The sequence below is a fragment of the Hylaeus volcanicus genome, chromosome 4 (assembly GCF_026283585.1).
Source record: "Hylaeus volcanicus isolate JK05 chromosome 4, UHH_iyHylVolc1.0_haploid, whole genome shotgun sequence".
NCBI lineage: Eukaryota > Metazoa > Arthropoda > Insecta > Hymenoptera > Colletidae > Hylaeus > Hylaeus volcanicus.
Window position 1 is genome coordinate 8,099,469 of NC_071979.1, and position 21,432 is coordinate 8,120,900.

General features: G+C 45.0%; 1 protein-coding gene and 1 long non-coding RNA gene across 3 annotated transcripts in view; one reads left to right on the plus strand and one right to left on the minus strand.

Annotated features, from left to right (window-relative positions):
• LOC128875795 (COUP transcription factor 2) overlaps window positions 1–21,432 on the minus strand; it is a 105,181-nt gene that overhangs the window by 76,683 nt on the left and 7,066 nt on the right. Inside the window, exons 2-3 of one of the 2 annotated variants that reach the window (XM_054121682.1) lie at window positions 6,912–7,061; window positions 1,253–1,267 (exon numbers count right to left, since the gene is read on the minus strand). In XM_054121682.1, the coding sequence (XP_053977657.1) occupies window positions 1,253–1,267; window positions 6,912–7,061 (165 nt within the window). The remainder of the gene's footprint in view (window positions 1–1,252; window positions 1,268–6,911; window positions 7,062–21,432) is intronic. The other variant, XM_054121683.1, reaches the window with a different exon arrangement.
• LOC128875798 (uncharacterized) lies at window positions 14,714–19,072 on the plus strand. The gene is made up of 3 exons (XR_008456884.1): window positions 14,714–15,390; window positions 16,794–17,444; window positions 17,867–19,072. It is a non-coding gene; the product is annotated as an uncharacterized LOC128875798 (long non-coding RNA).

Consider the following 21,432-nt stretch of genomic DNA (forward strand, 5'->3'; position numbering starts at 1 on the left):
GGCCTCGAGTGCAAAGGAGTGATACCGCTTGGGAGAATAAAATTGGTCTCTTGTTTGGAGAAAATAAAGGCTATACTATCGAATCATACCGAACGATGGGGAAACGTTTACCCGAGCAGTCGTGTAGTGGAATAAACCTTGCAAATAAATCATCATTGCACTCGGCGTCGAAGGGATGCTCCACGAGCTCGAGCTCGTGGGTCTTCGGCGAAGAAACGACCATTACCGCGAATAAAACTCGTCGTTCCGGCAGGAAGGCAACGGCAGAGGGACGAGCACGAAACGCGAGCCGAAAGGAAAGTTTACCTAGATGTCGAGCAGGGTGAACGAACAAAGGGTAATACGGGCAACGGTGGACCTTGCACCGTTCTGAATATGCATAACGAGCCCGAGTTCCGATCGCAATCCCCCACGAACGGTGTCAGGTACTCTTGACCCGACGACAGTTTTGTCATGGTAATGCGCCTACTTTGTATTTTAATGGTCGGAAAGAGATTATGCGAGTAAACACGACCAACCGAACGCTACGCCTCGCGTTAACGATTTCGTTCGTGTCGCTCGCAAGCCTCTGCGAACTGTTTTTTTCCAACGTCCTCGGAGGCGAACACGAATCCATTGGGAACGAATGGTCAACGCTGGAACTGCGATAAATCATTTTCATTGCTTCTGTTTGGACCGTAAAATAAAGTCATCGACGTAGATCTCGATTCTTTCTTCGTTTCCATGCGCAGTAATTAAATCTTAACTCGAGAAGCGATATGTTGTAAGAATGTCGACGTTTAGCGCGATAAGTTTAACTTTTTCTTACAATTGTCCTCGTTTAAGCGTAACCTGTAACGACACGACGCATGTTTTTCAATTTGCAGTTTCTTGAAACGTTTTACACACTCCGAGCTCGATATCTGCAATTTGCATCACCTGCCAGTTCCTTTTACTGCGAATATTCCTTCCGATATCAAGGAGTCCCGTGGAATAATTAAACGAGTTCTTGTAACGTTTGTTTCTAGTGTATTGAGTTAACGCGAGGTGCAACCTTATTAGTCGGAGCAATATTGAAAATATTCATTCACGCCGCGAAACGAAGCTTACGTGTAACATTATTTTCCGCGAGCGATATTTGATATTAAGGAAAAAAGCCGTAACGTCGCGACTGTAAGTATGAAATTTGACGAGTTAGGAATCGAAATGCATCGTTGCACCGATGGAACTTAATTAACCGGATCGGAATTAGAAATTAAAACTATGTACTTACATTGGTTGCTCCTATCTATAAGAAAGAAAATAAGTTTTATTGAACAGAGGCAAAGAAAAATTAATTATCGTTTTGAATTAAGACCGTTACGTTACGTTCTATGTTAATTTTAAATTCTACGAGCAAAGGGTCGGTTAAGGGGATCAAAAGTGCCCTTGGACCGATTTCGATTTGCGATGATACATTCTATAGGTTATCTGAACAATTTTTGACCAATTCTTCTCGTCCTATTGCGTGAAAAATTTGGAAAAAGATCAGAGATGTTACAGTTAGCGAGTTACATGTTCCAGAATTTTTTCAGATTTTTCAATTCAAAATCCAAGTTGTGAAAAATAAGAAATGCAACAAAATTATGAAAAATGCCGGTTTACAGGAAGTGTATATTATTGTTATCATTATCTTCGATTTTTTTTCATAATTTTGAGTGTGACGCGCCGTAGTTGAATAAATCGAGAATCGATTTGCATGATTCTTAACGTGTCCGGTAGGTAGTCGCGATGTCAAACGCCAAGCGTCGCTAAGACTTCGACAACGACCTAGCCGAAAGAGTCGTATACGCTTCGAACAACGTTGCAAGTATTCTCTGTCATGATCGAAATTCATAAACGCAAATCTAGGTACACGAACGGATCGAAAGCTTAGAATCGCGCGGCAACGGCTAGTCACCGGTCCTATTTAATCGGGCGATGGCGATCGAGCAACGTTGTAGTCGCGAAGGTTCTCGCGGCCCTCGAACGTTTAATTTTGGGTTGCAACGACACGCAAAGCTCGCGTTTCGTCACCGGGTTGCAACCGACGCGACCGAGTGGCATTTTCGGTCCGACGATAGACGGTCCAACGTTTACTCGCGGGGAACCGCGTCGATGCTCGTATTTGTCAAACCGTGCTCGCCGGCTCTCCTCTTCGTTCTCAGTTTCGTATTCCCTGGGGATGAACGTTTATCCAGCGTTATCGGTCCGTTCGGTGCGGCCACGGGGAGCGGCGATACCGAAGGGCGGAGAGGAGGCTCCTCCGTGCGCGGAGAATCAAGGATCGACCGCCAGCCGGATTACTAATCATTTCCCGGGTCCGAGAAACCTCGCTAATTGATTAAAGTCACGATCCTGACCCTGCCGTAATATCGGCAATCTCTTCTTGGCGCACGCTGGGGAGAAAGGTAGACATCGGGGACAGAGAAAAACGTACAAGATGGAGAGAAAGAACGGGGCACAGGATGAAAAAGAAAAGGCAAGAAACGGAGAAGTAGACGCTACTCTCTTTCCCTCTCGTATGTTGGCCTCGCGTAATTTTTACCAACTCGCTCCGTCTCGGTTCCTCCCGTCCCTTTTTACATCCTCTCAGCCTTTCCTTCTTCTCATCGTTTTGGTTCGGTTCGGTTGCCCCGAACGTTCGTACGAGCGGACTATCCGCCTTCGTCGTCCTCCCATTGTTGGATCGTTCCAGCCCGGCAAGGGAAACAATGTCTAATTTCAGTTAATGCGGCCATAATGGCCATCGTCGTTGCATCGCCGTGCCGCGTGCTTCGACGCCGAGCGATAAGTGAAATCCACCTTGGCACACCGGCGAATGCTCTGGGGCTACATCGATCTCGGACGAGTTCGTCCAGCTGTTGTGCCCGTATCTCTGTCAAAAGTTTCTAGCTAGGTCCTCTTCCGTTTCTATGCAAGTTCCTTTTTCTCAAAGAAGAAAAAGATGGAGGAAAGAACGATGGCCAATATTTTGAAGATATCAAGAGGATGTAGAACGACCAACGAAATTAATCAGAAACATAACAAACGCCATTGACTCATCCTTCGAAAAACATCCAACTCTCGGCTCCGAGCTTCTCAGTCGTTCTTCACACTCGCTGTTCCTAATGGAAATAAGACATCCACGTTATCCACAAGTCTGACGGTCGCCATCAGAATGATTTCATTATTCGTGTTTGCTCCAATATCAAAAATTGCGCACCGTTTCTCTAAAAAACGGCGCTGCCGGTTAATTCCTCTCGCTCGGAATCCAACAAGGATAGGGGTTGGAAAGTGAGGACGTCATCGTCGAATATTGGAGTGGAATCGAACGCGAGGCTCTCCCGCGGTGTTTCTTCAAGAGGCAAGAGTTCCTCGCGGTATCGCGGCACGCGAAGAGTCGCGGTCGTTTTCGTAGCTACCGAGACGAGGAAGGAAGAAACGGGAGAGCCTCCGCGAAACGTACCGTCGTCGTCGGCCAGTCGCAATTAAGGGTTAATTAAATTGAGCGGCTTCCTAGATTTCTGTAATCATCGCGGACAGTATCTGCAGGGTAATCTTGAGCGCATCCTGTCTGCCTCGGGGGCCCCACGGAAGGAAGGGGCCCCGAGGTAAGGTCATGCACCCCGCTGACCTCGGACCACCGACTCTCCTCCTTCCCCCGCGGGACTCCTTCCCCTCCTGGCCTCTTCTAGCCCCCTACAAGCCCCACCGCTTCGACCTCCCCACCACAGGATCTTCTTCGTCCCATACCTCACCGCTCGACCCTCCGCTGAGCGTCCTTCTTGGCTTCGTCGATCCTACTCCTCGTCTCCTTTCCTTCTTCGCTCGCCTTTCTTCCTGATCTTCGTCTTCGTCTCGGTTCTCATCCGCGTCGCCTTCGTCCTCCCCCGTTCCAATACACCCGGAACGTTATCCTTCGCCGTCAACCCCTCTCGCGGATGCGCTTTCTTCTTTCCGTCGAGCTCCTCCGCTCTCCGCACCTCCCTGACCACCTATGTCATGCTTATCCTTCTTTCGATTTTCTCCTCCCGTGCCTCCCGCTCTTTCCCCCACGATCCTCGTCGCTTCCTCTCGTTTAACCTCCTCTCCTCCGTCACGCCGTATTTTCCCTTCGCGAAGACTCGCGAGGCACCGAGCTGGCGGGCACCGGAGTCGTTGCGTGCCCCGCGCCGGTGAACGTTTCGAATTATTATCAAAACTCGAGGCATCATCCCGGATAATGAGCGGACGTCGCCGCGACAGGGCAGAAAACATTGTATTCCCGTGGGAAAACGCGACGGAGCTCCTACGGGGATCGAGTAAGGCGTCGACCAGCGCCGATGAGCGGATTCTGTTATGGCTGCTGGCACGGCGCAAGCGATTTCGACAGTTTTAACCCTTCGCACTCCAGATCTTCTAGTTTCAGGAAAATTCGAAATTAACCCTTTGCACTCGGATATCCCCCGCGAGGAGACATCGTAAGTCTGACAAATTTTGTTAGCGACAGCACTGCTGACATCGAGGATCTATGTTACACGCTTCAAGAAAGCTATGAGAATTTATAATCAAGTCTGATAATACCAAACAAGACACGTTTCGAGATGGCGGAGAATGCAAAGGGTTAATACGAACTTTGGTACCAGTATCCAGTGTCTAGATATTTAGTTCTGTTACACCGAAGTCAAAGGATGCCTCTATCGATTAGAAATCTGCACAACTGGCACGCGATCGCGCCCAGAGTCATGAACGGGTACTCTACTTTTAAAGGAACTTTGCGTATGTTTCTTTGGAAGAAGTAGCAAGCTCTATATCGATATAGAGTTTGGTTATCCAGGTTAACCCCACGAGAGTGTCCCGTGTCCTGCCCTGCGAGGTTCCTCCTGCTGCGCTCCCTGACCGTTCGTGTCGATGACCGTCTCGCTTACGTACGCCTCAAACAAGGTCAGATGCTATCTGGCGACGAGGGAACGAGTGAGAGAGATAGGTCGGGATCACGGCAAGGGGACGGTCAAGAACAAGAGAAAACGTGAGAAAATTGTCCAACTTCCGCGAGACGGAACAGGAGGACCGCGACGGAACGCGGAGATGCGTTCACGTGTACCGAACAATGGCAAACGAATTACTTGGAAAGTGAATCGGTCTTATCGATCTATACGTGGTGGCTGAGACTCACCTCTCGAGTGCAAAGGATTAATTCTCACGGGACTACATTTAGTATAACTTCATCGAGACAAAATATCTTCATCAAAATGTCCGTAAAGGGTTAATTACTAGCCTTGTCTCATTTATGCCTCCATTTATAGTCCCCAAAGAGAAGCAAAGTATCCAGGTGAACGTCTCCTTTCGATTTTGGTCAAATCTACCCCTCCATAATAATTCGGTGTTGTTTGTTTGCCAACGCTCGGTGCATGTCAACGTACCTCGAGGCACGGACCAGCAGGGGGCCTTCGGGCCCCGACGTTGAGGAGGGATGAGCGAGCGGCGAAACCTCGGACGGAAATAAGTACACCTGGATCGTTCGCGTCGGACGGTGACCAGCTCGTGCGTGTTCTAACAAGGTCAGATATTATCGCGCCGCGAACAGCCAAGTTCAACGGGAGAAAAAGGAAGAATCTTGGGAAGGGGAGAGGCGTGGGAATCTTTCCGGGATTTTCGTCAGCCAACGTCGCTCGGAAGGCTACGAATAGCGCACGTGTCTTCGTTTGTACGAGCAAATTAACGCCTCGACGAAGTCCTACTGCTGGTTACTCGCGGGGAGTAAAGGTACACAGAGATTTATTGGAAATGTTCTGCGCGAGTCAGCTACGCTTTCGACAGAAACAGGCTGTAATTTATATTTCTTAGATTTTCTATTAAATATTTCTATTAAATATTCTTTTTAATTATTTAAACGAAGTGTACGCGTTCCTCGAAGAATTATTACGAGAGGCGATTCGTTCTTTGGATTTAACCCCTCAAGACCTGATGCACACGAGATATCTCGTCTTTAGCAAGCCGAACGTACGCAAGAAAAAAAAACACACCGTACGCAATGTGTTAACTTTCAGATTTTTTTTGGAATAATTACGTATGTGTACGTGTAATTACGTAAACACTACCTTGACCAAGCCACCCTATTACAGATCGGTACTCTTTATTCCTTCGTATAAATATGTACTTAGTGCCATATAGACTCTTGTTTACTACATGAATGAGCCAAGAAACAAAACAAAAAATTGAATTACGGTTAATTTAAAAAAGTCAGGTCCGAAGGGGTTAACGTAACCCCGAAGTGCACCGCGTCGTGGTTATACGGCTAGATCTCGCGTTGGACGTATCGAGCAAAGAACGAAGAACAAGAGTATCGGTGGTATCGACGAGCTGGCTGAAAAAAGACCTCGAGGAGCTCGAGCACGACCGAAACGAGAACGCGTCCAGATATAAATACGCGCACTTGTCCCGCGTTAGCGCGACGAGTTCCAAGGATGCTCGTGCATTCGCGCGCGACGCGTTGCGAATCCGTTGCAAATAAATAGAAGCGTTTCCGCCTCGCTCAACTTTGACCTTACGGACCTCGCTGCCGCGAATCGCAACCGTTGTTTTGTATCGACAGGCTGCGAACAGCACTTCAGCAGAAACTCGTCACCGTTGCATAAATGTAACCAGCGCGCGTATTAGTAAATAGAATAGGTAGAAGCGAAAGTAACGAGTCGCGACGAACAGCAAAAATGCTGGCGTTTCGACCTAGATGCGTCAGAGAACTTATGGGTGAGACCGTTGCAGTGGATCCTGCATTAGGACTCTCTGTTTCGACAAGACTTCGTGGTGTCGCGATCTTTCTCGCCCATTATTTTCATTTCGATAAATCAAGGTAAATCTATACACCTGAATTCAAATTCTACGATCGCGTTCCTTTGAGATTTAACTACGACCTAATCGGTTCGATACGAGAAAAGTGATTCGGTACATACCTTCCCGTCGCATGCCCATCTTCAGGCACTTTTTCAACCGACAAAACTGGCACTGGTTCCTATGGTGTTGGTCGATGGGACAGTTCCTATTCCCTCGACACGAGTACGTTAGGTTCCTCCTCACGCTCCTCTTGAAGAAGCTTTTGCATCCTGGAAAGAGGAAAAAGTTACGAGTTAAAATCTCGCTTCCATTCGGTGTCTCGTTTCTTTAGCGTTGGACTCTCGTTTGCGCAAACCTTTGCGGGATTCCTGGGCATAAAACCAAGTAGAAAACAAACAAGTTTCTTGGAGAAATTCAAACCGAAGGAGTGAAACGAGAAGATGACCGCCTTTATTGACTTCCAAAAGTACGTCTACGATTGTGTAACGAAATAAATGAGCTGTTCGGCCTGTAATTTTGAAAGGGTGACGTAATTTACGGACACCGCCAGAGGCCATCTTTTCGAAAAAGGATATTTAACTTTGCGCGTACGTAAAAAGTATTGGCATGGCGCATAGTACACGATTCGGATGGAATTAGTCGAAAATCCATGTCCTCGAGTAGGTTCCTTTCACTTAAATGCCTATCGCGTAATTGTCTAAGGAAGAACCGCGAGGATTGGCCGCGACGTAGCTGGATGGCGCGCACGAGCGCGCCGACGATACCGATTCGATCGAAACGAACGCGGACCAATCACCTTTTAACCTCTTTACCGTGTGCACGATGGCTTTATCTACATATCTGTCACGCGTGCGTCGCGTGCTACGCCGACGCGGCCTAACCCAGACCATTGCGCGTCCGTCGTTCGTTAAATCGAACCGCGTTATGCCGTGTCATCTGTCCCTATCGACGTTGTCTCGTCTTTGCAGCGAACGATCGAGTCACCGTGCCCGTTCGCGCGTCAACGTCGTCCTCGCGTCTATCTCCCTTGCGAAATGTATAAATGTTTTGAGTCCTTGGCGCAAATGACAACACATTGGGTTGGCCAAACAGTTCGCTTAAATTTTAACCCTTTATTTACTGGAGGAACTTTCCCTATCTTTTGGGCAAATCCGCGATAGAATTGCTCGTCTTTCACGAGCAATCCTAGGATTTGTCCTTAGTAGAAGTTACGCTGATTGGTACCAATTGATTAAAACAAATCCACGTTTTTGCCACGCTTAAAGAATCGCTCAGTCGCAAGATAACTCTTAACTCTCCAATTCGTACGACATTTACGTAACGTACATATTAATATTACGTATATATACCCATGAATTATGTATGTATTTTATGTGTTACTACTCAATAAAATTATACATGCACATATCGTTCGTATGCATATCGAACTTTTACAGTTTTCAATGTTCTTTTACACGATTCTTAATCTGAAATTCCTAATTTCATCTTACGTGAGGTTTTCTTTTTTATAACATGGAACGTATCCCTGATTTTATCCTACGGTCTTTGCGGAACCCATCCTTTTTTACACGAATTTCTGCTGATCGTTAAGAAGCGAGGTTCATCCTCTGTCTCGCGTTACCCTGTTTCGATTACTCTTTCTCCGTTCGTCTTCTGATGGGTTATCGCGCCACCCTTAGGAGATAGCCTCTTCGAGGAATGTATCCCGATTCCGTCTCGGTCGACGACGATCCGACAGGACAGGAGTTCGATCATCGGTGCGCGAACGCATATCCGGAACCGAGGGATCTCGGTCGACGGGTCGACGCAACCGCGGATACTTGGAAGCAATTAAAAGGCAATTCATATCGTGCCAACAAAGCGTCCTCTGTGCACGAAACGTTCGATCCAGATTATCGAGAATATTCTCCGTCCTCCGTGCGATTCGCATCGACGATCGCTAGCTCCGTTTCGCCTTCCGTGCCAGCCACCGCATCCCACGTACTTCACTCGCGGCGTTTAAAAGTGAATTAGATAACAATTTCCTGGTTGCTCTTACGTCTAACGATCGACGCTCCCAGTATCGTCTGAAAGTTTCTTTCAGCGAAACAGTGACGTGCCGCGATTATTCGATTATTAAATGCCAATTAGGCCGGTTTCTTGTTTGGGATGGCTAAGGAGCAGCTCGTGTAATCCATCGGGCTCTAGCGAGGTTAACAATCGTTTATGTTAGGGAGGAATACGATATGCAGTGTTGCTAAGAAGAATGTTGGCAACTTGGTGTTTTTAATAAATTTCTGTTATACATTTAAAGTTATTATTGTTAGGTAATTTTAATCGCAATGCATTTGATGTGTAGATGGAAGAAAGATATGGTCGCTTCTATCATTATTGGTGAGATGATTAATGAATTGTCAGTCAATTATATTTTAATTATGGAGCAAAATAAAGTACAATAATATTTAATGAAATTCATTAGTGACTTCATAACTTTTACAGATAGTTATTAGAATTAGAAACGTATATTTAATTTCACCATAGGGAGCTTTTTTACACGAATTTCTACTGATCGTTAAAGACGGGGTTTATATAGACTTCGTATAGTTAATCACGTATTAATAAAAAGAAAAATCCGCATTCTAAATTATCGACTTCGTGTGTGAAAACGAGCTCATAGGATTGGTACGCGGAAGGAAGAAACGTCTGTGGTCATCAGCGTTGGAGCGACTGGTCGAAAGAAAATGAATTCGAACCATTCGATACGAGCTCGCCTCGCGAAGGAAACTAGTCTTCTCGATTTGTAGCGTCGCGGATTTACTAGCGCATATTAACGAGAAAATTAATTAGTTAAGGCCCGTTCGCGCCGACTCGAGGAACCGGTTCCGCAATTTCACCTAGTGCTTAAAAAGCTCGCGATGCACTGACGGACGTTTTATCGGAACTGGAACGTGAATGGTTCGCGGTTATCGGTCAAGGAATTTTAGCTGACGTTGTAAAATGAATCGTCTCGAAGCTGGAATTTTAACGCGATTTTCGGTCAAAGTTCGCTGAATTCCTTTTTCTTCGGACAGTTTTGGTAAATATCAAATGTCAACGTGGATGCATCAGCGATAGTTTAATCGAATAACGCGTATCGACAGAGACCATAATCGTCAGTGGAAATTATTGACAGAGAAGGTAACCATGATGGGAGCACTTGTAATCAAATATTAAACGCGCCTGAGCTTGCAACGGTAGTCTCAACCTTGACCTTTTAAAAAATGTTAAATGGCAAGATCATTTGCTGGAAACTGCACAAGACTATCTCTAGTGTACGAGACTAAGCTTCCTCGTATTGATCCCATTAATAGACTCTGCAATTTAATAAATAGCCTAAAGGTCGATTCAGACTATGCAGCACGGACCGTCACGACAAAACATTAAAACATGCGTTTTAATAGAACTATTTGCACTTAACCGACATCGACCTGAACGGGACCACCAACGGGAATGGTGTGAATAGCTCCATTAAAACGTGTGTGTTAATGTTTTGTCGTGTCGGTCCCGGTACGTGTCACTGCCGGAACGTGACGGTCTGTGTCGTACAGCCAGGTTCAACCAGTTTGTTTTTAGAAACTGCATCAAGACTGTTTGAATTATCTCCAAATATATAAATTGCGACAAATTGTACCTCGTGTATTAACCTTAACCTTCATGAATTCATTTATTGTATGAAAAAGTGTATTGGATTAACCTCGGAAATTAGTTTTGAATTATTATACTTATAAGTAGGTACGTTACAGTTCAAAGTTTTTACACCTTGCAACAGTTATAAATAAGAATCTAATTGATAAACGGATGCTAAGAGAAAGAAATGATAACTACTCCAATAAAAACTAGTGAAAACGGTGACCTTACGCGAATGGGTCCTCCAGCGCGGACATAATAAATACAAACGAAGCCGACGTTTTTTACGAGTGGGAACTAGCTTCTCACGTTTTTTCTGTATCGACCCCTTTGCTACTACCTTTCTTATGCAGTTTTTTCTCTTACGCTTTTCTAGGAATCGGTTAACAAACTTTAGATGGTCATCGTAGAGTACTCGGATTCTTTTCGGATGAAATGTAAATTGCATCCTTGTATAATTTTGTATATTTATATTTGTCATTGTCATGCGTCATTATAATGAGGCACATCGAGGTAATATACACTTGCTGGCCCAAATACAGCTTAATTAATCCTTTAACAAGTGTGAGACTCGTGGTACAGAATTTGAGTAGAACATGAAAACCACGTGTGAGACAAGTCGTATGAAAAGGCGCAAGGAATTTTATACCTGATTATGGCATTCACGATTCTACAGTAAATCGTAGGTCAAAGTGTTAAAACATATCGATCTGGTTCACTGACAGGTTTAGTCACGAAAACTGCTCCATATTCCCCTCGATGCTCTGTTCCTATCCTTAACCACTTTTAAGTTATTCTACTAGTTTCCTGGCTCGACCAATTAACTCCCTTATAAAATATCTAGGTGTTGCATCACCTACCCTTCAAACCCATCCGAGGTCTCTCACAACTCTCTTACAACACCCTCGCGTGGCGAACAGTCCCTTGAGCAAAAGGTTAATTCTACGTGGAGCGAGGTTCGGTAAAAATGTACCGAAACAAAAATATTTGGAGTGCGGAGGGTTAAGGCTCGAGGACGAATGTGCAACGTTCAAAAAATTCACCTGGAATCAAGCGAATCACGCTAGACAGTCGCGAGCGACGAGCTCGCGCGGCCATCGCACCGTGGATTTTTCCGGCCCGCGGTCGTCGTCGACGTTCGACTCGCATCCTCGTCGTAGTCGTGATCGTTGTCGTCGCCGATCTTACAAAAGAGACCGTGGGGTCGCCATAACTACAAATTGCATCGTTACACGCAAATTACGCGATTACAGTACGCGAGTCAACCACCAAGAGACACTGCATACGCGCGGGCCGACTGGCGCGAGAGAAAACGGAGAAATGGGCTCGTGGAAAAGGGAGAACCGGAGGAAGCCTGGCGTAAGACGAACAGAGACAGCCGAAACAACTACTGTTTATACTTTCAGATTGCAGCTTGCACGGCCCTCGAGAACTGAAATTGCTCGCATCATTGAATTTTCATTGCCCCGGCTCGTTCGTGGCCATTCCATTCCGAGTAGTAACGCGGAACACCGTTCCTTCGCATGCTTCCGAAGTATCTTGCGAACGAGCTTAGAAATCGTCGGTCCATCCTCGACCATCAGCGTCAATAACATTTATTCGAGATATCCGCGATCGACTCCGAAACATACTTTCCAGCGACCAACAGCGGACTTATGGCACCGCCAACGATTCCTTATCGTCAGCCAATAAGGCACACGAGTTTCTCGATGGACCACGGAAAATAGCGCAAGTCTCTCCTAACGCACGTAAAACCAGAGGGATGATTGGCGTATCCGCTCTCCGAGTCATCCAGGACGTGTACTCCAAGTCTGAGCATCAAGGGAGTAAAAGTGTCTTCACCCTAGGTACTTTTGTTACTTTTACATTTTTGAACTTTTCGTCTAGGCCGCTTGATATTCTTCTTCATGTTCGTTCGGCCATGTGTTTGTTAAAATAATTCCTTAAAAATTAAATTTATTCCTTTGTTGTTTAATACGTATTAAAATGTACTATTGAAAAACGTTTACGTTAAAAACGAATTTATTTAATCGCCCGAACGGAAAGTCTTGAAAAATCGGCCCGGCACGGAACGTGTTAATATAATACAACTTAACGAAACGGTATGTCACCACCGTGACAGCTTCACAGGGTCGCTGATTACCGAGCAGTGACGCTCAAGGTAGTCAGCGATGGAGAGCGAGAGGAAGCAGAAATTCTGCGGAACATCGCGGGAGGGTGAGCAACGAGTAGACGAGGCAGCGGTGGTGGAGGATAAACGGAAGGAAGCGGGTAAGCAGCGAAGAACGCGGCGGGAAGAATCGGTCAGTAACGTTTCGAGTCGGCCGCGTAAAATTAACGACATTGTTATAATTAATTAGCCGTCCGGCGGCGTGTTGCTCGGGCAGAGCGGTGCGTAGATAGCGGCAGGGCTTCGTTAGCGAGATAATTGGTCACAGAGGATGCGTTCGGGATACGTCGCGCTTCGTAATTCTATGATCGATGCATGCCCCGCCGACGCCGACACCGCGTACGTATCTAGACGAATGCGATGCGAGCTGTGCGCACTCGCGTAACGCGCCTCTGCTTCCAAGATCCTGTTGCCGTTAGCAGACGCCGACGGCTAGGCTCTCGAAGGAAGCGAAACTAACGAGGACGACGCGCGGTTCCTTTTCCTCTCGCTTCCTCTTGCGACAGACGGACGATGCGTTTCCCGTCACGACCCTCCCGCAACCCTTTTCCAGAATTTTCACCGATAAAGAATTTTCTCCCACTCGTCAGGGGTGGAAAATAAAAGGCGTCCCAACAGGGAAAGGGACTTAAACAGGGAGTTTAAGTCTCGCGTTATTTCTTTTTGGAAGTTTCTTCGCTTCGAACTCGAGTACACTGTTATTGTTGCGATTGCTAGTTTCTTTTTTTCATTTAAGCCTCTATGAAACTCTCTAACGATGAGAATTATGTGGCGTTATATAGCTGTGTACACGATACAATTTATTTTAAATCTGAAGGTTACAAAGTGCTTGTTTTTATTTGCACTCGAATACAGATTCGTTACAGAGAGCTAACAATTTATACGACTAAACCTTTTTCTATCATGATTGGTGAGTCATGGAAATAAAATATTTGATTACTGCTCTTATTACTACCAGTTTACAGCTTCGGAGCCTATTTATAAACTAATGTCGCTACGAAACAATTACTGTAGCGACTGAAAATTTCGTTGAGCACGCGAGAACATCGATTTCATGTCGTATGCGACAATGAAATATTTTGGAGAGCTCCTTGCAGCGAATTCTAACGGAATAAGTATTATTAATTTAAGATCGTTGCGTTTTACTTGAGAATCAAACTGTGTTGGGACACCCTTCGGAGCAAATTTCATTTAAATGAATTTTCCCTCCTAATTCCATCCTCCCTGAGATGTCAAAGTAAGATGCAGTTCGAGTGAAACTAATTTGCCACCGCTAGTGAGGATAATAATCCCATTTTGTATAGTGCTAGTGAGGATAATGATAAGTTTCCGCCGTGTCAAAAGACCTAACGTGCCCAACGGTTATTGAACGTTGTAACAGCAACAAAAATAAGATACAGGTTCCGCGTAAGCACCCTATACCTCGGGGCTACAATCGCAATTAATGGTAAATTATGTACATGCCACGCGCATCCATCCACAGCCTTCGATTCTTTCGACCAACAATACAATATTGAAATTTCAATTAAATTTTCCTACGTTTACATATTCACGTACTTGTACACTACCGCGCGTCGTTTGCGCGTGTGCCGATTCTTCATACGGACCGACGTCATCGTGAATGTTTATTTTATATCCGTATAAACGAGCAAAGTACGAATTGTTATTCAACTCCTAAAATCATTCCAAATAATCCATATTCACAAACTGTTATCGAAGACGACTTAATGCCAGGGCAGAAACGTTTAACATTGGACGAGAGCAAATATGTTTAACAATTAGTAGTACGTGCTCGGGCGGCTAATTGTTTTATTTACTTGGTTCAAACAATCACGCGTCGCCGCTAAACGGAAAGATCTATTTGCACGCGACGAAGAATTCGGCGCGGAGAATCGCGACGCACGAAAACGATACGCCCGTGGTGAATCGCGACGCACGCGCCTCGCGTAGAAATGAGATTAATAAAGATTAGCAAAGTCGGAATAATATAATATGATCTCATTAGACCGATTAGCCCGCGGAGCGGGCTGCAGAATGTCTGGCTTCCTCCTGTACGCGGTGGGGTATGCCAGGCATAAGTCGGTAAGTCCGTAAGTAACCGTAAGACTCGTAGGGAGAACCAGAGACCCCGAACAGGAAGCCCCTTGCGTTGCGGCTGTACCACAGACCGCGAGACCGGAATTAAATTTCCTTTTCTTCTTTCATCCGCGAAACGCGCGCGAGTTCGAGTTCAATTTTGAAGAGAGAGAGAGAGAAAGGAGAAAAAAGACCCTACGCGGAGGTATAACGTGTCAGACGTCATAGTTGGTCGAGCTATCGATGGCTCGACCGATTTCGCCGATCGGAGAAGGGAACCGTCCCCGTGAGCGTGCTTTCCGCGATCGGCGTTCTTCAGAGGATGTAACGTGACTCGTTTCGACGTTCCGTGTAATTCGCAACAAATATCAGCCGCGTCTTAAACGCTAGTTTACTCGCATACCGCGGCAATTACTATAATTGAGACAATAAGCGTTTTTAAGTAACGTTCGTGCCGAGGCGACGGGCACGAACCTTCCTTCCTTCCTACCATCGACGATCCTCCATAGCCCTGGCAAGGGTTTTCTAATCTTCTGACGGCGTGCTTCGCGAAGCGTCGTCGATCTGTTCGTAACATGTTACAGAATGTATCCAAACGTGATTGGCAACTCGATCGCTCGGTGGAAGATCTTTCTCGCTACCTTAAACTTAACCCAAAGGATCAAGGAGTGGGATACGAGGAAAAATCCACGGAAAAAGTAGCAGCGGTGAGTCCTCTACCGAATCATGGAACACAAATCTCTCAACGCGTCGTAGGACTCGATGACGAGTTCGGTTCGTTAAAGTCGTTCGGTTACGTAAAGGAAGTGACTCGATCGAAACGAGCTCGAAGTCTAAATGAGGAATTAACATTATCATCGTGACGTGTGGAAAACATGCATATGTAGGGTACGGATTTCTGCGTGCGCGCGTACCTTCGTGGAATGTTAATCAATTTACATTTTCCTCGGAACGGAACTTTCTCGTCTCGCGCTTTAACGGAAGTTGTGGCATGGGTGCACAGGTGTAAAGTCCCGCGCAAATACAGCAGCGAGCAAATACGCCACCACCTAAATTGTCAAAGAAAAAATCCGATTGCAGGCAGGAAAGAACATTTCCACTTCAGTCCTAAATATCAGTGATCATTGATTGCAATCGGCAGAAAGAGTTGGATAAAGACAGAAATTAAATTAATTTTGTCATAGTGCACAGGAATAAATTTGGAAAGCAACTGGAAAATTGAAAAGAGATAAACAAACGCGAGTAAATGCAAGCGTCAGCTCGAAACTCGGACGTAGGGACGCGCAGGTGTGTCGAGACTCGGCACCCCGAGAAATAAGGGGTTACCGCTGTTTTGGACGTAATAATAGCAAGGGTGCCGAGGGCGCAGTGCGTAAGGCAATACCATAATCACGGGATTGTTGGTGGGAGGTGTTTCTCCTCCTGAATCGACGCGATCGTGTCGCGTTATCACCAACCTTTTCCTCCATTTTCGTCGATAAAATTTCCGCGAATTATCAAGCATCGGTTTGCGTCAAGAAAAATTCGCACGATTTCAATTATGATGATCTTTTCAATTACGATTTCCCATGCATCGCAGGAATTAAAATCGCGATCACGTTTAACGCCTACTCGATACATATGCAGTGGAAACACGTAAGAAAATTAATGATCTTGCTTTCTCGCTTGGAAAACAAGATATGTTAGTACTAAGCGCATCAGGTAACGAATTAATATCTGCAGGTGATAATCCATCAGACTAGGTACTATTAGAAAACGACGCGATACAGAAACTAAATTCATTTTCTTGATAAACTTTCCAAACCGTTCTCATTACGTGGCATTACCTGGACGAGACGATACATCACTTGTGTTGTAATTCTTGCGTTTTCTATTACGTCTATATTTTAAGATTTTTTTTTTACACAGAAATGTGAACATCGCAAGCTGTTACCTGAAAGTCACAGAGTGAATTTATTGTAATGAAATTGTTTAAGCTGGACATTTTTTGTTCTCATCTCCATATATAGCTTTATAATTGTTGATTTTTCGTTCCATCAATTTTTGTATATTAAAACAAAAATTCGGCTCATAGAGGGTTAATTAATTATAGACGTACACTTTGTTGCAGATGTCATTTCCCTTTTTCCACACGCGATACCAAGTTTAATTAACCTCTCAACAACCTGGGACCAAAATGCGATGTTTACACTTGGCTAGAACAACACACCACTGGAGAATTGAAGTAGCCAGGCTCGTGATAATCAGTTTTAGCCCGAACACGAGTCTCGCACGTGGTTGCAGCTTAAGGGGTCAAACCCTGATCAAAACGAAGGTTGAAACCCATAGTAGCTCGATTAATGGAACTGGACGGTGCAGAAATTTCATTTGCGCCGAGTCAAGTGAACCTGAACGACGAGGATCGACCGATCGCGGAAGAAAGAGCCGAAGGGGAGAGCGGTGATCGCGAAGGTAGTCGAGGTCGAGCCGCGAACGACTATTGCGCAATAACCAAAGACGAAGAACCTTGTTCCAGACGCGGTACCGCGAATGGGAGGTTCCCCAGCCGCTGTAATCGGCAGATTAATGTTCGTTTCTCGAACTTAATCCCGGCCTGGCCCGCTGGACGGATTCGTCCGGGACAACGCCTCGTTCGATGGTTATTCGGGATCGCCGTCGACTTCGTCGATCGTCGAAGAACCGATTTACGAGCCTAGAAACCGAGACGCCGTTGTCGCGGTTTGTCGAATCAAGGGGTCGATCGAATTGGAACCACCGACACGTATGTTTTAACACCGAACCTACCACAACTAATCAAATGACTGTTTTCAAACTTTTGTACGGAGCTCTTGCAAGCAATTGCTTTATGCGTTATTCAATTTAGTTGTACGTAAAATATTTTTCCACTTAACCATCTATGAGCCCGTGTAGTTTTCAGATCACGTGCTAATATATCTACATTTTACCAAATAATTTTATTCGGATCGAATCGGATCGAAATATCAAAGTAAATTCCTTGCAAGTATGCAGACAAAAGATTGGCCCATAGAGGGTTAATTGAAAATAGTGTCCTTAAAACTAGCCATTTTCCCCATCACGGTAGAGACAGTTGCAAATAAATCTCAGTGAATTTATAGTTAAGGTCAACACGTTGAGATTGGTTATATCCTAGTACGCTTCACAAATTCTGTCATTTCCTTCCAGTTGCTTTTATTGCTACTTTCTAATCCACCAATTGCGTACGATCGCCAAAGCACTTCGAAATCGATCGCGAGTAATCGAACGACAGGCCCACTAGGCAGCGCACGGTATTCGTCATCGGTTGGGTCTACCTCGACGGAAAGATCAGAGTTCGTACCCAAACGAGTCTGTTTCCTCGTACAGTGACGCGGACTTCTCGTTTGACTCTTCCGAGAACTTATTCCTGCGACGAAATTTTTATCACTCGCTGTTGCACTCGGTATCGCTGTGCCGATTCATCGACGTCGCGCACGAGCTCGAGCTGGCGATCAGCGTCGAAGCAACGCATCGAAAGACAGTCCCGACAAATTGATGATAATTCGCGACCGTTTGACATCGGTTGACATCAAAATCAATTCGTCGTAATAAAGCGATCGCCGACAATCACCGCGATTACGCCAATGAACGTCCAATGTGGAAGGCGTATGCGCCGCGGCGTATCGGCGCATCGATGTTTCTATGATTCTCAATAAAACGGCTCCGTCGATCGTGCCAGCCGCCGACATCGACGCTGTCGTCGCGAATCGTCGCGAATCGTCGCTTCTCGACAGCGTCACGCCGGTAATTAATTTATTATTTCGTTTGTCTTTATTGGATGCTTGAAAAATACGAGTAGCACAGGAATGAAACGGAGTCATCGCGGATTCTTCATCGTTTTAAGGAACTCGGAGATTCCAACGCTACGTCGAGTGCGTAAAAGAGTCCAGGTATGAGAACGAAACGAGGTATGCCGAGTTTACGAGCGACAGAACTCGCAGGCTGAAAATAAAGCGAAGCCAATGAGAGCGGGCCCGCGTACGCGCCTAGATAAACATCGTGCGCGGCAACCACGCGAGCCTGGATGAAAAAGCAGTAAACATTTTATTTCTTCCGCGATACTATGGACAATTCTTCGAAACTCAAAGGAGAAAGGAGACTCTGGAAAGGAGAACCTCGATTGCTATCTCGTTAGGTATTTATTTATCTCTAAATACTTATTAGTAGACTGTGGAGTTTATGCTGTTATGGCGTATACTAATTGAAAGTACTTTACAAACTGAGATATTGCAATGCTCTCAAGTCCAAGGGTTGAAACTACCTTCAAAACTGAAATATTCCAATGCTAACTTAAAAACTATTTATTATACAAGGATAAAAGTTGTTATACTCAATGTAATAAGAACTGGCACTCAATAAATGAATCTAAAAAAAAATGGTTATACAAGGAAGAATCTTAGACAACTCCTGAATCATTCTGGATGGATAGGGTGCACGAATGGGTGAAAGAAATTAACAATCTGCATTGGTGTAATGTCTAAAACGGCACAGAATATCTTATCCAAAGGCGAAGACATAGACGTAACTAAGGTTATTTGCGAATTTCCAGAGTCTGTCGATGGGGCCGCTATAATCGTGCTTAGTTCTGTACATAATCGGACCGAAGCAAAGGGCGGATCTCGCTAATCTAGACGGTGTATTCATGGGAATAATACTCCCGAGCAATTCGAGGCAGATGATCTTGCCGTCCGGTAATTAATCCAAGAAGATCGGATCTGAAATTTATCTTCGATGCTCGAGAGTATTGATCCTAAGTGTCCTCGGGATTGGTTCGTAATTATGATGAAATTAGTGCTTCAGTTATACAAATTAGATACTGGCGTAACATAAGAATCTATGAAGCTACTTTCTTCGAGCGTGTTCTCGATTCCTCGGTTTGCATTTACGCGTTAAAAATAGAAACGTTGGTGCAGAAACTTTGCAGACGCTGATGACCGCTCTCTATAACGACTGCGCGAGCTAGGCAGTGGTTTGCCATTGGGTTAAAAGACTTAAAGAGGCTCGAGAATCCTTCCAAGCTGATCCACGCCCAAGTCGACCTTCGATGGCCTCTAACGGAGGAACAGTTGCTCTACTTTGTAAAAAAGTTCTTAGCAATTAACGTTTAACCACACGAGAAATTACCTACGTGGTATCGCGCGATCCCTGCTAGTTGAGAAATTTTCTTCAATTTTCATTCGAAGCTATCCATACGTCAGTAAATTCGGTTACGCAACGTCCCTTTTCCGAAAGATAAAGTAAAATTTATGCAACGAAAGATCAGACCGCAACAAGGCAGTTCGCCTCTCGCTGGACCTCCAACGATGTTTCCAAGGAGTGGCAGCAACGTTAAAGCAGGTGCACTTAACACCAACGAAATACTTTCGAAGAGACCATCCAGTTTTCGCTTTACAAGTAGGAAATGTTTCGTTTGGAATAAAAAAATGTTCCCTAGTGTTCTCGTACAAGTAACTTTCTCGCGATTCAGGCCCACTAACGTCTAGACCGGTCTGGAGGGTCTCGCGTCTCGGCGGTTTCGTTCGAGAGATTTTGCGGTCAGTCGCTGTCGAGACCGTCGGGAAGGGACTATAATTAAAGCGACGGTTGAATCATTACCGCGTACCAATGTTCGAATAACGACTTTACGAGGCCTCCGGCAAGGACACGATTCTGTTCGTCGGCAGGAACGTCGACTCGACTCGCGCGACACGCGCCACGCGCCACGGAGTCGCGGGACAGGACATCGCTGGACTGTCATCGAAACAGCTTCGTAGGATAAGTTTCCAGTTTCAGCCGGATAACCAGGCGACGATTCAACGGGCCAAGGCTTGTCTACACTGCGGAGCACTGTTATAACACCATATTTCCATATTTCCGGACTATACATGTCCGATGTACAACCTCTTGAGGGACGAATTTATAGATGCTTGTTTTGTTTTGATCATTTGCACTCGGAGCTATTTCGCCACAGAATGTGCAAACAGTCGTGTTACATAATGTAACATAAAATTTACTGTAACGATGCTTGAGCTTATATGAAATTTTGTACGAAATTGTATACTATTCCAATATGTGATAATGTGTGAAACAGTCGTAAGTATGCATTGATAGTTTCTGTCTTTTAAGTTGCAATCTTCTCAGGCTTCCTTGTTTATCTTCACAAATTGCACTACGTCGAAATATGTTCCCACATCTTACTTTCTTATACAAATGCCCTTCGTGTAGACTGTTCACACATTCTTTTTCCATGTAATACAAGCTTATATTTGTTATATATACCTTATTATTCTATTGCAATACCTTTTAAAGCTAAAAAATATACCTCATTACAGCGAGACAGCACCTTTATATTCGAATTGCATTTGAATTGTGTGTATTTGATTAACTCTTTGCACTCGGATGTCTCTTCTGAGGGAGATATATATATATATATATCTTAATACACGTACCATATTTATTATTCTGTGTAATCACTAATAAATTTTGCCTGGACTTCCGATGTCCCCTCAGAGGAGACATCCGAGTGCAAAGAGTTAATCAAATACACACAATTCAAATGCAATTCGAATATAAAGGTGCTGTCTCGCTGTAACAAGGTATATTTTTTAGCTTTAAAAGGTATTGCAATAGAATTTATAAGGTAATTTCGATGCAAAAGCAAAGGCACACGATTATGTCAATGTGCTTCGAGAGGGTTATAGTTATGGGGTAAAATCGATTGTGAGATGGAGGTG